At 39.7% G+C, this 15,902-nt stretch overlaps 1 protein-coding gene across 3 annotated transcripts in view; it reads left to right on the top strand.

Moving 5' to 3' along the window:
- Nucleotides 1–15,902, top strand: part of WDR70 (WD repeat domain 70) — a 311,084-nt gene that overhangs the window by 116,076 nt on the left and 179,106 nt on the right. For all 3 annotated transcript variants that reach the window (XM_002713983.6, XM_089312747.1, XM_089312748.1), the window contains one exon: nucleotides 9,216–9,292. In XM_002713983.6, the coding sequence (XP_002714029.2) occupies nucleotides 9,216–9,292 (77 nt within the window). The remainder of the gene's footprint in view (nucleotides 1–9,215; nucleotides 9,293–15,902) is intronic.

Raw genomic sequence — 15,902 nt, forward strand, 5'->3', positions numbered from 1 at the left:
GGCTGGCCCCTGACCAGCAGGGGCAGTACAGGCACTCCCCGACAAGGTGAACGGAAGAGGTAAGGTTGACAGGTGATGAACACACCACAAGCACCCGTGAACTACTTCATTGAGGGAGTGTACAGGCTTATAAAGCTTATGAAAGACATGCACAGTAGGGGAGCCAATCAGAGAAAAGGTCACGCAGGCATGGGTGGACCACACACAGGGGGATTTTAAGCAAAGTATAGGGATCACGCACTGTCCACGTGTCTGGAACTAAAGCAGACCTATCCCTACTGGTGGTCTGATCTTACTAGCTTAACCGTGGCAGCCGCAGACAAGCCCCTTGAACATCCGCAAGGTGCCATATTGTAATGGAGATTGTAGGCAATGCCCAACATTATTCCACAATAATGTCGTCATTTGCTGCAACATGGATAGGCGGGAGAACATTATGTTAAGAAAAATAATTTAGACACAGAAAGCTGGATACCACATATTTTCCCTTATATACAAAATTCAAAAAAGTTGACCTTGTAAAGTAGAAAGTAAAGTAGTGATTCCTAGAGGCTGGGAAGGGGCTTGGGTAGGGGGATGGAGAGATGAATGCAGCACGTCTTTGCCTCAAAGGCTGGGTCCTGCTGCAAGAAACTGGGTCTCCAGGTGGAATAACTTCTAATTAATTGTATATTTCATATGGCTGATAGAGATGATTTTGAATGTTGTCATCACAAAGAAATGATAAATGTTGAGGTGCCAGATATGCCAATTACCCTGATTTTATCATCAAACATATACAGATATTGAAATATCACCCTGTACCCCCATAAACATGAACAGATATTACATGCCAATACAAAAACAGATTCCATAAAAAATTACAAGTTCAAATTGATACTTCCAATTTCAAACACCAGAGTCCGTTTCTCTTCTCCGTTTTCAGCTTTGTTAACTCTCTTCTACAACAGTGAGAAACCTGACTCCATCTTCAACATATTTCCTTATTGGCTTAATTCCTCATATTTTTTGAAATCAGTTTCAGAATTGTTAAAACAAAAAAGAAACATGTACTAATTAGAGTTCGGTGTTTATTTATAGACCTTTTGGTCTTAGACTAAGAGTATATTAATTAGTTAACCTAAACTTTGTGGTTTGAAACAGCAGAAATGTATTCTTTTATTCTTTTGGAGGCCAGAAGTCCAAATTCAAGGGTTTGTCAGGATTGTCTTCCCTCCAGTGGGAGGATCTTGCCTCTGTTAGCTTCTGGTAACTCAGGTTTTCCTTGATTTATGGCTATGTAGCACCAATCTCTGCCTGCATCTTTATAAGTCTTATTTTTGTCTGTCTTCTGTTTTCATAAGAGATTTTTAATAATATCTCCAAATACTCTTTTTACCAGATAAAGTCACATGCACATTTTTTGGGGATTAGGATGTAAACATATCTTTTTTTTTTTTTTGAGAGAGGGGGAGTTGCACGGAGGGGACACCATTCAACCCAAGAAATGGTTTTTAGTTTCTTGGATTATCATTCTTTTAGTGTATTTGTTGCTCATTTGAAATATAATAAAATTTAGTTGTTTCTGTTTATATTCATTTTAAAATTTCTCTTCCTTATTTGAAATTAGGCAAAATGTTAACACTGTTTCAAAAGTCAAATAACAAACAGATAAAGAATTATAAATTATGGTGACCATTCTTAAGGAAATGAACAAATGCTGTGTTAACAGTGAAGTGGGCAGAGGGCTAGAGAATACTTGGAGCAAGTGACATGTGAGCTGAGATTAGCAGAAGTCATGAGAATGTGGCAAAAAGAGCTTCCCAGCAGGTGGCAAAGCTGTGACAAGGTCCTGGTCTGGGAAAAGAACTGGGCAGACTGGAGAAATTGAAATCAGATAGTGGCTCGTTTATATTGATAAGGAAGGAACACAAAAGAAGTGAAATTGTTTTGTGGAATACATGAAATAAGAATGAGAACACAGACTAGTAGCAAACTTCCTGTGATACATAATAACTAATTTAATAGACTGTGATAATAGTCTTAGATTGTTGATAATAGTCTTATGTATGTTGGCTTATAGTGATAGTGGTGAAAAGAGCGGTGGATAGATTTGATGTATTTTGGATACAATTGACAAGGCTAGCCAATGGGTTGGATATGGGTTTGTAGAGAAGGTTTGTGGTTAGGATTATCACAATTTTTAAGGGTGACTTCCAAGTTCTGTATGTTTGGTTTTGCTTTTTCAGATTATTTGGATGGCAGAGATACAGAGAGAGAAGGAAAGAGCGAGAGAAAGATTGATTCCATCCACTGGTTCATTCCCCAAATGGCAGCAATGGCTGGGATTGGGCCAGGCCAAAGCCTGGAACCCAGAGCTTCTTCCTGGTCTTCCACATGGGTGCAAGAGCCTAAGGACTTCAGCCATCTTCTGCTGCTTTCCCAGGCTTATTGGCAGGGAGCTGGATTGGAAGTGGTCAGACAGGACTTGAACCAGCGCCTATATGGGACGCTAACACTGCAGGCAGAAGCTTAACCTTTTATGCCACAGCACTGGTCCCTCCCAAGTTTTGCCTTGAGCAAACTGGAAAGAAATAGAAAATGAAATGAGCAGTAAGAATCAAGATTTTACTATTTAATCTACTTTTAAAAATTCTTTGTAAAATTTTTTTATTGGAGAGTTAAAAGGGGAAGGATAGGGGGAGGGAGGGAGGGAGAGAGAGAGAGAGAGAGAGAGCAAGCGAGTTTTCATTTGCTGGTTCCCTTCCCAAGCATCTGCAACATCTGGGGCTGAAACAGGCCAAATCTGAGATCCAGGACTGGGAATGCAATTTAGGTCTCCCACGTGCTGGGCAGGAGCCCAATTACTTAAGCCATCTTTGCTGCCTCCCAGGGTCTTCACTAATGAAAAACTGGAGTCAGGGTCTAGGGCCAGAATCAAACCCAGGCACTTTTATGTTGGATGTGGTCATCTTAACTGTAAGGCTAAATGCCTACTCCTGGACCTATTATGTTTGAGATGTCTATGATACAAAAATGTAAATGTCAAGTAGACAGGTTATACTACTACAAGTCCCAGACTTCCAACTAGTACCTGCAGGCCTTGCTTCAATCCATTCCTCCCTCCTGCAGACCGAGTCTCCGGTTCTGTGGCCCCGGCTTGTATACCATAAACACGAGCAAAATGCTAGGACTTGTGCATTACTATATGATGCATTGTGAGCCATGTGGACTAGAGATGAGTTCCAGGTCCACGTGTGGGTGCAGCTGTTCCAATAATTTTTTCCCCCAGGGAGTTACAATTATTTACCTTCTAAGTTATTTCAATATGTAAATTTTGTTCTTTTAAGAGCAGTTTTATTTTGAACTCTGCCTTTATCATACTAAAAATCTTTAGGCCTTTTTTTAATCCTTCTGATTCTGACTTACTATATTAGAGCACTCCAGCTGACTTGGCTACCTAGGAGAGAAATGGGTATCCATGTATATGTGATTGATTTTGGGGAGTGTCAGTTTTTATATCAATATCACATTGTTTTAATTACAGTTTTTATATACTCTGTTCTTAGTAGAATTATATTTCCAGAATCATTTTAAATATGTTTTTCCCTTTCTCACACATTTATCCCTTTTACGAGATTAAGATAAATAAATTTCATGTAATTCATATATACATATTTAGGAAAACAGTGATATTTCCCACCCTATCTTCCTACCTGCCCATGCTCCCTTTCCTTTTTGTTCCCCTTCCTCTTTCCTCTCTTGTTCCCTCTCTAATTTTTACAATGATCTACTTTCAGTTTACTTTATAAGATATACTATATAAGATTAACCCTACACTAAGTAGAGTTCAACAAATAGTAAGAAGAAAGAAACAATGTTCCTAAACAGGAGAGACAAGGGGCTGTAAACAGTCATCAATTTTCATTATGTCAGTTTTGCTCCTATATATTACATTTTTGAAACTCTGCAGGTTATCCCAGATCAGGGAAAACATATGATAGTTATCTTTTTTTTTTTTTAAGATTTATTTATTTATTTGAAAGGCAGAGCAGCAGAGAGGTAGAGGCAGAGAGTGAGAGTGAGAGAGAGGTCTTTCATGCACTGGTTCACTCCCCAAGTGGCTGCAACAGCCAGAACTGAATTGATCTGAAACCAGGAGCCAGGAGCTTCCTCTGAGTCTCATGTCTGCTGAGGCTCAAGGACTTGGACCATCTTCCACTGCTTTCCCAGGCTATAGCAGAGAGCTGAATATAGCAGAGAGCTGAATCATAAGTGGAGCAGCCAGGACTTGAACCAGTGCCTATATGGGATGCTGGCACTGTAGGCAGCGGCTTTACCCGCTATGCCATAGTGCCGACCCTCATATCTGTCTTTTTGGGACTGGCTTATTTTACTAAGTGTAATGGTTTGCAATTGCATCCATTTTGTTGCCAGAAACAGGATTTCATTTTTTTTTTTTACAGTTGAGAATTACCCCATAGTGTATATATACCATAATTTCTTTATCCAGTCATCAGTTGATAGACATATGGGTTGATTCCATATCTTAGCTATTGTGAATTGAGCTGCAATAAACATGGGAGTTCAGACCCTCTTTCATAAGCTGATTTCACTTCCATTTTGTAAATTCCCAGCAGTGGGATTTTTGGGTTATATGGTAAGTCTGTATTCAGATTTCTGAGGTATTTCTATACTATCTTCCAGAGTGGCTGCACCAGTTTACATTCCTACCCACAGTGGATTAGAGTACCTTTTCCCCCACATCCTCGCCAGCTTTTGTTGTTTGTTGATTTCTATATGAGAGCCATTCTGACTGGAGTGAGGTGAAACCCCATTGTGGTTTTGATTTGCATTTCCCTGATGGCTAGTGATTCTGAGTATTTTTTCATGTGTCTGTTGACAATCTGAATTTCCTCTTTTGTAAAATGCCTGTTCAAGTCCTTTGCCCATTTCTTAACTGGATTGTTTCCTTTATTGTTGCTGAGTTTCTTGAGCACTTTATATATTCTGGGTGTTCATCTTTTATCAGTTGCATAGTTTGCAAATATTTTGCTTCTAAGTTCATCAGGGATATTAGTGTATACTTCTCTTTCTCTGTTGTAGTATTTTCTAGTTTAGGAATTAAGGTGATGCTGGCCTCATAGGAGTTGGGTAGGATTTTCTCCCTTTCAGTTATTTTGAATTGCTTGAGAATAATTGGAATTAGTTCTTCTTTAAATGTCTGGTAAAATTCAGTAGTAAAGCCATCTGATCCTGGGCTTTTCTTTGTTGGGAGGGTCTTTATTACTGATTTAGTCTCTGTCTTGGTTATTGGTCTGTTTAGGTTTTCCATGTTTTTATGATTCAATTTTGGTAGATTGTATGTATCCAGAAATCTATCCATTACTTTTAGTTTTTCCAAGTTGTTAGCATATAGATGTTTGTAGTAATTCCTGATGATTTTTATTTCTGTTGTATCCATTGTTACATCTCCTTTTTCATCTCTGATTTTATTATTTTGGGTCTTCTCCTTCTTTTATTTGATTAGTTGGACCAATGATGTATCAGTTTTTTTCCCAGAAAACCATCTCTTCATTTCACTGACCTTTAGTGTTTTTTGTTTCAATTTTATGTATTTCTTCTCTAATTTTGATTATTTCTTCCTCTGATTTTGGGTTTGGCTTATTGTTGTTTTTCCAAGTCCTTGAGTTGCAGAGTTAGCTCATTTATTTGATGCCTTTCCAATTTCTTGATGTAGGCACCACTTGGTATAAACTTCCCTTTTAACACTGCGTTTACTGTATCCCATAAGTTTTAATATATTGTATTGTCATCTTCGTTCATTTCCAGGAATTGGTTGATTTCCCTTTTGATTTCCTGTTCATTCAGGAGTATATTGTTCACTCTTCATGTATTCGCCTATTTTCTAGAGATTCTTGAGTTGTTAATTTCCAGCTTCATTCCATTACAGTCAGAGAAGTTGTATGGTAATATTTTAGTTTTTTTTTTTTTTAATTTGCTGAGACTTACTTTATGGCCTAGCATGTGGTCTGTCCTAGAGAAAGTTCCATGCACTGATGAGAAGAATGTATATTCTGCAACTGTAGAATGATATTCTATAGATATCAGTTAAGTCCATTTGGTCTCCATAGCATAGATTAGTTCTGTTGTTTTTTTTGTTTTCTGTTTAGTTTATTTGTTCAGTGATGAAAGTGCAGTGCTAAAGTGCCCCATTATGTTGTGACTGCCTCCTTTTAGATCCATTAACATTTATTTAAATAGCTAGGTGCCCTGGCATTGAATGTGATTACATTTATTACAGTCACATCTTCCTGTTGAATTGATCCCTTAATCATTACGTAATGCCCTTATTTGTCTCTTTTAATGGTTTTTGTGTTAAAGGCTATACCTGCTTGTTTTTGCTTTCTGTTAGCATAGAATATCTTTTTCGATCCTTTCACTTTCAGTCTGTGTCTATCTTTGTTGGTAAGTTGCATTTTTTGTAGGCAGCAAAAAGATGGGTTTTGTGTTTACTATTGAAAGTTTGAAATATGTCATGGTGGGGATCTTTCTTTGTCATGTCTATTAGGGGTTCTTTGTGCCTTGTGTACTTGGATGTCCCTTTCTTTCTCCAAATTAGGGAAGTTTTCTGTAATTATTTCACTGAACAGGCCTTCTAAACCATTCTCTTTCCACACTTTCAGGAACTCCTAAAACCCGTATGTTGGGTCATTTGATAGTATCTCATAATTCTCGCACTTTATTTATTCATTTATTTCAGAGGTATAGTTACACAGCGAGGGAAAGACAGAGAGTAAAGTCTTCCATCCACTGGTTCACTCCCAAATAGTCAGAGCTGAGCTGATTAGAAGCCAGGAGTCAGGAGCTTCTTCTAAGTCTCCCACATGGGTGTAAGGGTCCAAACACTTGGGCCATCTTCTGCTGCTTTCCCATTCCATTGTGGAGAGCTGGATCAGAAGAGGAGCAGCTGAGACTTGAACATGGTCTGCCAGCTCTGCAGGTGGCAGTTACTCGCTGCACCACAGTCCTTGCCCTTCATGCATTGTTTTTTAATTTTTCTAATTTCTTCTTCTTCTTCTTTTTTGGTCTGCCTGATATATTTCCAAAGATTTGTCTTATAGTTCAGATACTCTTTCTTCTGCTCACCAGGTCTGTTGTTAAGGCTTTCCACTGTATTTTTTATTTGATATATTGAATTCTTCATTTCTAGTATTTCAGTTTGATTTCTCTTCAAAATCTCAGTCTCATTGGAGAATTCTTCCGATGTGTGTATGAACTTCTTTAACTTGTGAATTTGTTTCTCATTGCTTCTGAGTAATCCTGTGATCATTCTTTTGAATTTCTTTTCAGGAATTTCATCAATCTGTTTGTCTTCACATAGTAATATGGAAGTGGTGTTGTGTGCCTTTGGGGAAGTCATGTTGTTTTCCTTATTCTTGTTTCTTGATTTCTCTGTTTGTTTTTAGGCATTTGTGGAAATACTTGTTGGTTTTCTTCTCTGATGGCTTTGTCTTTGAATTATGCCTCTGTGACTTAGTGCAGTGTGTGCTCTTTCAGTGAATATCCAAAGCCATGTCCAGGGGTGTGGCCAGGGAGCTCTGGTCAGTGTTCCATGGTGGTCCGAGTATCCAGGGTGTCACCCAAGTTGGACATGGTAGATTACCTCTATTGTCAACAGGGGTGTGGGTATGAGTACCTCTGTTGGCATAATCATATCCTTACTACCTCCTTTATTCCAAGGTGATCAGTGCCTTCCATTAGCCCGTGGTATGTGCAAACTGTATAGCCTCATGAACAGCACAAAGAATCTGTGCAGTCTTCAGTGTGAGCACAGACCCCACTGCAATGACCCATGCTAGGCAATCAGGGAGCTCTGAGCCTCTGGCACTGGACACTGATTTTGCAGAGACCTAGCTACACCCTGTGCCTTACCATGCACTCAACAGCATTCCCACGGTGTCAGCAGACGTCTCCCACAGTCATGGGGTACAGAGGATCTCTTCCCCCCTACTAACCTGTCCCATCCAGGGAGACAGCAGAGACATTTTCCAGATCCAGCTTCCTGTGGGTACTCTAACTTTCTGGTTTGAGTCCGAGATCTTGTGATATATTGAGATGCTGGGGCCATTTCACAGTCCTACATGGGTGCCCAGTCCCTCTGTCAACCCTCTTAGCCAGACTCAAAGTGGGGCATGTAGATTTTTTTCCTCTGGTAAAATACCTGATTACATGAGCTCTCAAGAGCCCCCGTAGCTACTACTGGTGTCAAAATGGTGCCCTCTCCCCGCTGTTTGCTGCCTGTCGTTGTGAGGAAATAGAGAGAGAGAAACATGCTTTTTCTGTTTCACTCGGTTAGTGTAGTACCCTTTCTCCCATTAGGGCTCCTGGCCGGACTCAAGGACAGTATGGTCTGCAAGGCTCTACCTCCGGTGATGTCTCCGGCTGTGTCATGGGCTGCTGCAGTCTGCTGTCACCCCACTCTCCAAAGTTGGCATATACTCCAGCTCTCAGTTGCAGGAATTTGCATCATTGGGTCCTCTCTCATTGCTGGGCGTTCGCACCTTCCATGCTGATCCATGACATCCCTCTCCTGTAGAATTTCCGCTGCAGATTCCACTCCAGCTCTGCCCTGGGACTATACTTCCTCCACTTGTTTTCTGTTATCTCCCTCTCACCTTAAGCAGTACATCTTTTCCTATTCAGCTATCTTGGAATCCTCCCCAAGGTTATACATGATGAATTGTAGATTCAAGATTGTTGGCATGTTTTTTAGGAATTATGACTCCCTACTCCTCCCAAACTCATCCCAATCTCCAGCCTTAAGCTTGACTATTTATAAAGTCTTTCTATTCATATTGTTGTTCATTGACCTAAAGAGTCATGGTTTTTAAAGGAGTGCTTTTCTTTCACAATATAGTATTATCTTTTCTGTTTTTTCCTAAGAAAGCATGTCAGTTTTTTCTTTGTTTCCCACCCTATTCCACACCTGTTCCCTAGAGACACTGTGCTAATTGCTAGGCTGGGCAGGGAGTAGTACACAAGTGAATTAAAGTAAAATAAACAAGGCATGTTATGAGATATAGTTGGAATCAAGTGATATCAGTTTTGAATTAAACAATGTACTTTTTATGGGAGCCTGAAGTTTTAAACAAGCATGAAACTTTCTTATCAGTTTATTTTTTTACCTTTTCTAAACATCTTTTTCCCCCCTCCTTTTTCTTTATCTTTTTAAGGGTCACACAGCAATGCTTCATACTGGCTCATGGCATCCCAAAATAAAGGGAGAATTCATGACTTGCTCAAATGATGCGTGAGTATTGCTGATAATTCATCTAATACATTCATAACTTCAGGGTTTGTTTTTTAACCTTTTGTATAGGAAATCTTGGAATCCTAGTGTTTATATATTCTTACTCTTTGATTTCAGCTCATAGTGTAAGTTTTAATTAGATAAATATGGACACTATGAAAATGAAAGTTGTGGGGGCCGGTGCTGTGGCTCACTTGGTTAATCCCCGCGTGCGTCGCCGGCATCCCAAATGGGTGCTGGGTTCTAGTTCCGGTTGCTCCTCTTCCAGTCCAGCTTTCTGCTGTGGCCTGGGAAGGCAGTGGATGATGGCCCAAGTTCTTGGGCTCCTGCACAACCACATGGGAGACCAGGAGGAAGCACCTGGCTCCTGGCTTCGGATCGGCACAGTGTCGGCTGTAGCGGCCATTTGGGTAGTGAACCAGCGGAAGGAAGACCTTTCTCTCTTTCTCTCTCTCTCACTGTCTATAACTCTGCCTGTCAAATTAAAAAAAAAAAAGAAGAAAATGAAAGATGTTATAAAATCCAGTAGATTTCTTTTTTTATTTATTTGCAAGACAGAGTTACAGAGAGAGGTAGAGGGAGAGAGAGAGGTCTTCCATCTGCTGGCTCACTCCTAGATGGCTGCAATGGCTGGAGCTGCGCCAGTCCAAAGCCAAGAGGCAGGAGCTTCTTCTGAGTTTCCCAGGTGGGTGCAGGGGCCCAAAGACTTGGGCCATCTTCTACTGCTTTCCCAGGTCATAGCAGAGAGCTAATCCAGTAAATTTTATCAGAGAATACAGTGAATTAGATTAATGCGTTATTGAGTGGACCCAAAAGACTTTGTAGTTATGATTAATTATCTGTTACTTTTTATAGTAAAGACTGATTTCCATCTGAGTATCATATAACACAATATGCCTGTTGGTTAAATGATTGTTTTGAATGTAATAACTTAAAAATTGATTAACTGGTTATTAAGATTCTTTTATATGTTCTGGCCTATGAATAAATACCATTACAGGGAATATTTGATCAACTTTTTCCTGTATTACTTGATTCATTTAGTATTTCATAAGCATGTACTATTTGTCATATTGTAGAGAAAATTACAATGAAAAAAATCTCATAAATTAAACATACTTAAGTATGATTTAGGTGAATCACTATTGTAGATAAAGAATAACTTTTATTCTTAGATTATTTTGCCTTTTATCTTTTAATTTTATGCTTCAATAATGTTCGGAATGGCTGATTACTTATTTGGATATTTTTATGTTTTCTGTGATTAATGTTTAGAACAAGAGATAAAAGATACGATTTCCCTTTTAACAAGGAAATTAAAAAAATTTAAGAGAAACAGAAATCTATGAATCTGTGAATCTTCAAAAAGTTCATAGAAAATGTGAATTATGAAAATTTTATGACTAACTGATAGAATAAAAAAGGGAGAGAACGATCCAACATGGGAAGTGGGATACACAGCAGACTCATAGAATGGCAGATGTCCTAAACAGCACTCTGGCCTCAGAATCAGCCCTTAAGGCATTTGGATCTGGCTGAAGAGCCCATGAGAGTATTTTAGGCATAGAAAGTCAAGACATTCTGGCCAAAAAAAAAAAAAAAAAACCAAACCAAACCAAACAAAAAAAAAACAAACACCTAAATGAAAGATCTCTGCGAGTGAGATCCCAGTAGAAAGAATGGGCCATCAAAGAAGAAGGTACCTTTCTCTGAAGGGAGGAGAGAACTTCCACTTTGACTATGACCTTGTCTAAATAAGATTGAAGTCAGCGAATTCAAGAGGCTTCCATAGCCTTGGAAACTCATGACTAGAGCCTAGGGAGATTTCTGACGCCATAAACAAGAGTGTCAAATTGTTAAGTCAACAACTGGAGTCACTGTGTACTTACTCCTCATGTGGGATCTCTGTCCTTAATGTGTTGTCCAATGTGAATTAATGCTATAACTAGTACTCAAACAGTATTTTACACTTTATGTTCTATGTGGGTGCAAACTGATGAAATCTCTATTTAGGCCAGTGTCGTGGCTCAATAGGCTAATCCTCCACCTAGCGGCGCCGGCACACCGGGTTCTAGTCCCGGTCGGGGCGCCGGATTCTGTCCTGGTTGCCCCTCTTCCAGGCCAGCTCTCTGCTGTGGCCAGGGAGTGCAGTGGAGGATGGCCCAAGTGCTTGGGCCCTGCACCCCATGGGAGACCCACCCCATGGGAGACCAGGAGAAGCACCTGGCTTCTGCCTTCGGATCAGCGCGGTGTGCCGGCCGCAGCGCACCAGCCGTGGCGGGCAAAAGGAAGACCTTTCTCTCTCTCTATCCATTCTGCCTGTCAAAAAAAAAAAGAAAGAGAGAGAGAGAGAAAGGTCTTCTATCTGCTGGTTCACTCCCCAAATGACCATAACAGCCAGAGCTGAGCTATCTGAAGCCTTGAGCCAGGAGTTTCTTCCGGGTCTCCCATGTGGGTACAGGGGCCCAAGGACTTGAGTCATGTTCTGCTGCTTTCCCAGGCCATAGCAGAGAGCTAGATCAGAAGTGCAGCAGCCGGGACTTGAACCAGCGCCCTTATGGGATGCTGGTGCAGCAGGCTGGGACTTTAATCCACTGTGCCACAGAGCTGGCCCCTGGAATATATTAAGAAAAGTAAAGGCCATATGAAGACACAGCAATAGGTGACCATCCTCAAGCTCAGGAGAGAGTAGAAATCAAGCCTGCTGATGGATGTTTATCTTGAACTTACAGCCTCCAGAACTAAGAAAATGCATTTATCTTGTTCAGTTTGCCCAGTCTGTGCTGCTTTGTTATGGTAGCATGTATTAGCCAGCTTTTTGTTGCTTTAAAATATGTGAGAGTACCTTCTTGGGAAGGGGAAGGGAAAGGATTATTTTGGCTTACAGTTGGAGTTTTACAGTCCAAGATCAAGTAGCTCCTTTAGTCTGGTGTCTGGAGGCTGGCAATAATGAAGTGGGTATGGAGAAATAATCATATGACAAGCTAGGGAGCAGAGAGAGACATAGACTGGTCTTCCCTTATAATGCCAACATGATTCAGTTACACTCTCTTAACAACCTACTCCAGCCCAAACAAACACTTCTCAAAGGCCATCCCTCCAGATGCCATAATTGAATCAAGCCTCCACCCTTATCCATCAGCCATTAGCATTAATGCATTAACCATTCACATGAGACCTTGGGGTTTAAACATCTGCAGGACTTTGGAGAGTCAAGTCCTATTAAATTCATAGCAGTAGCGCTAGAAAGCACATAAAGAATTGGAAAGTTAGAATAATTAAGACTTGTATACATGTACAAACGTGTGTAGGAATGTACCAAATGATGGAATGTTGAGGGTTCTTTGCTATTTGAAATCTGTTCCCATTCTGCCTGTTATCCCTTCTGCTAATCTGCCACAAAGATACATTATTAATTCACTCATTTTTAAGCAGTTTCTCCACAGTGAAGATAAATACTAGAACATAGGAATGATACGATGTCGATAGAATTAACTTCCTTCCCCAGACCATCTTTGCCCTGAGGCCTACAAATTCTGTCTTACTCTCAGTGATCAGTTTAAATGCAACGAAGGTCAACCTACAAATTTTTGTGATGTTCTTAGAGATTTCAGTTGAAAAGCTTCATGACTTTTCAACTACTTGTCATCTACTTGATGTTTTATTATGAAAAATAAAAAAACAATTACTATTTTCTTGACTAGTTTATATCAAGTTGTTGGTAGATTACAAAAGTTTGGAATAATTCTTTTTTTTTTGTCATTAGAAATTTCAACATAAGCCTGCATGGAATATTAAGATTTATAACTAATCAATAACTCACAGTTGATTATAATCTATAGCCCTAGGATAAAGCACAGTAAAATATTTTAAAGTTCAAGGACCCAGAACAAATATATTTGAATGACTGGAAGAATGCTTGATGTTTGGTTATAAACATATGGATTTTGTTATCTTTTCATAATTAAGAATATTAACTTTCTGGTAAACCTTAAAATGTTGAACTATCCTACAGTTGATATGTCATCTATTTTCTACTAAATTTTTTTTCTATAATAGCTAAAGTTGTTAGATTTCATCATTTCACATAATTTTTTATATATCCTTTTATGTAGTTTAAAGTTGTGTTTTTTTTTTTCCAGAAAGTTTTTATTTATTTGAAAGAGAGACACATACACACAGAAAGAGAGAGAGAGGCAGAGATCTTCCACTTCATGGTTTACTTCTCAAATGCTTACAATAGTTGGGGCTGGGCCAAGCTGAAGCCAAAAGCCCAGAATTCAATCTGGATCTCCCACATGGGTGTCAGGGACCTGAGTATTGAGCCATCACCTGCCATCTCCCAGGGTGTGCTTTGGCAGGAAGCTGGAATCATAAGTGGAGCCAAGACTCAAACCCAGGTACTCTGATATGAATTGCAGGTGTCACAAGTGGTGTTTTGACTGCTGCACCAAGCATGTACCCCAAAGTTGTGTCTTCAAAAATAACTTCCAGAGCCGGCGCCGTGGCTCAATAGGCTAATCCTCCACCTTGCGGCGCCGGCACACCGGGTTCTAGTCCCGGTCGGGGCGCCGGATTCTGTCCCGGTTGCCCCTCTTCCAGGCCAGCTCTCTGCTATGGCCAGGGAGTGCAGTGGAGGATGGCCCAGGTGCTTGGGCCCTGCACCCCATGGGAGACCAGGAAAAGCACCTGGCTCCTGGCTCCTGCCAGGATCAGCACGGTGCGCCGGCTGCAGCGGCGGCCATTGGAGGGTGAACCAACGGCAAAAAGGAAGACCTTTCTCTCTCTGTCTCTCTCTCTCACTGTCCACTCTGCCTATCAAAAAAAAAAAAAAAAAAAAAAAAAAAAAATAACTTCCATGTACTCTTGGAATGGAAAGGTGCTTCATGATGCCTTTTGTAGTGATGATGGTGTATCTGGTATTTCATCATTCATTGTGAAACTCTGTTACATGTTTTGATATTTTCTTTGGAAAAATGCTCAATAATCTATTGAGAATTATTAGAAAAAAAATGATGATTAAGGTACATATAACACAGCTCCCAAAGGCTTTCTTAGCTATTTGTTTGGTAGTACAATCCTTAAATACAACACATTATTCTTGAACACCTGTGTGCAAGTAAAAATCAAGGAATCTGAGAAACAGAATGGTGTCACTTGCCATATAGTCAAGTCACCTCACTTTTCAAAAAGGGAAATGGAGATGTTCTTGTTTGCAGAATAATCCCTTCACTCTATGGGACATAACCCCTATTCACTGTACCCTGTACTTCATGGAGTCTTATGGAAGAATTTACTAGTTTTGAAATAAAGGGAAAGCAAACTCTTGGAGTTAAGAGCTCGTGAATGTTTTTTTTTTTTTTTTTCCTTATTAACTAATGAATAATGAGCCAAAAAATTTAGCTGTAGAGAATTGCTTTTTTTTTTTTTTTTTTGGCAGAAGAGGAGGAGGGGCTTTGAATAAAGCTTTGAATTGTTTGCATTTCAGGAAAAGTCTTGAATAATTTCCCAATACTTTGTTTTTGACTGTTGTGAATTTTTTCATCATCCCCTTAGTGTTTGTTATTTTTATTTTTCTATAGTAACTTATTGTGAAATGTTTGTGCATTCATAGTGGTTTTTTAAAATTTAAAAGCAATTTTTAAGAATTTATTGTAAGCTAATTGAAAGGCAGAGTGCCAGAGAAAGAGAGAGAGAGAGAGAGGAATTACATGATTACATCCCTGGGTCACTCCCCAAATGCCTACAACAGCTGGGGGTGGGCCAGGCCAAAGCCAAGAGCCTCAAATCCCATCTGGGTCTCTAGACCTGAGTAAGTGGCAGGACTCAAGCACTTGAGCCATCATCTGCTGCCTTCTAGTGTATCCATTAGCAGAAAGATGGATCAGAGGGGAGGTACCTGAACTTAATTCCAGGTACTCAAGGGGAGGAAAAAGCAAAAAAACAATCTAACAGTCATGGGGAGCAGAAATATGGAAGACTAGCTAGGCAGTGACAGTATCTTTGGCAATTAAAAAATAAAAATAAAAAACAGAAACAGAGAAATAGAGTCTTATGCTGGAGTGAAAGAGAACTGCTGGATGTCACAACCTAGCCACAGATCCTGTTTGTAAGCCTTTGTGTACTGCAAGCACTGAATAAGTCTTTGCAGTTTAGAATTCTGTGATAGCCAGCAGAAGTAAGAACCAGAGACTTAAAAAAAAAAAAAATCAATCAGACTGAATCTCTGTTTTACTCCAGATTACAAGGGTCTGGGAAAAGTCAGTCTGCACATGCAATATTAAAAATATTCACTGGCAATGGCAACAGATAGGTTAGGGAGCTTACAGGAAGGATTGCCAGCATTGCATGCTTGAGAGAACCAGGAAAAGCTTCTCGTGGGGATTTCATTATGCATATCGATGTAAATTTTTTTTGTGGAAAGATAGGGAATTAATGGTAGAAGAGATGGACTTAGTGGAGAATATATGGAAATCTGAATTTAGGCCCTCAAAGATACTAACATCTAGAACACACAAAATAAATAGGGAACCATGATTAGATGATTTTACATATGAGTAAAAGACATGCTTTCATATTTAGGTTTTATTTTAGATACTGTGAAATGAAT

The sequence above is a fragment of the Oryctolagus cuniculus genome, chromosome 14 (genome assembly GCF_051225735.1).
Source record: "Oryctolagus cuniculus isolate XC-2025 breed Fujian yellow rabbit chromosome 14, ASM5122573v1, whole genome shotgun sequence".
NCBI classification, from domain to species: domain Eukaryota; kingdom Metazoa; phylum Chordata; class Mammalia; order Lagomorpha; family Leporidae; genus Oryctolagus; species Oryctolagus cuniculus.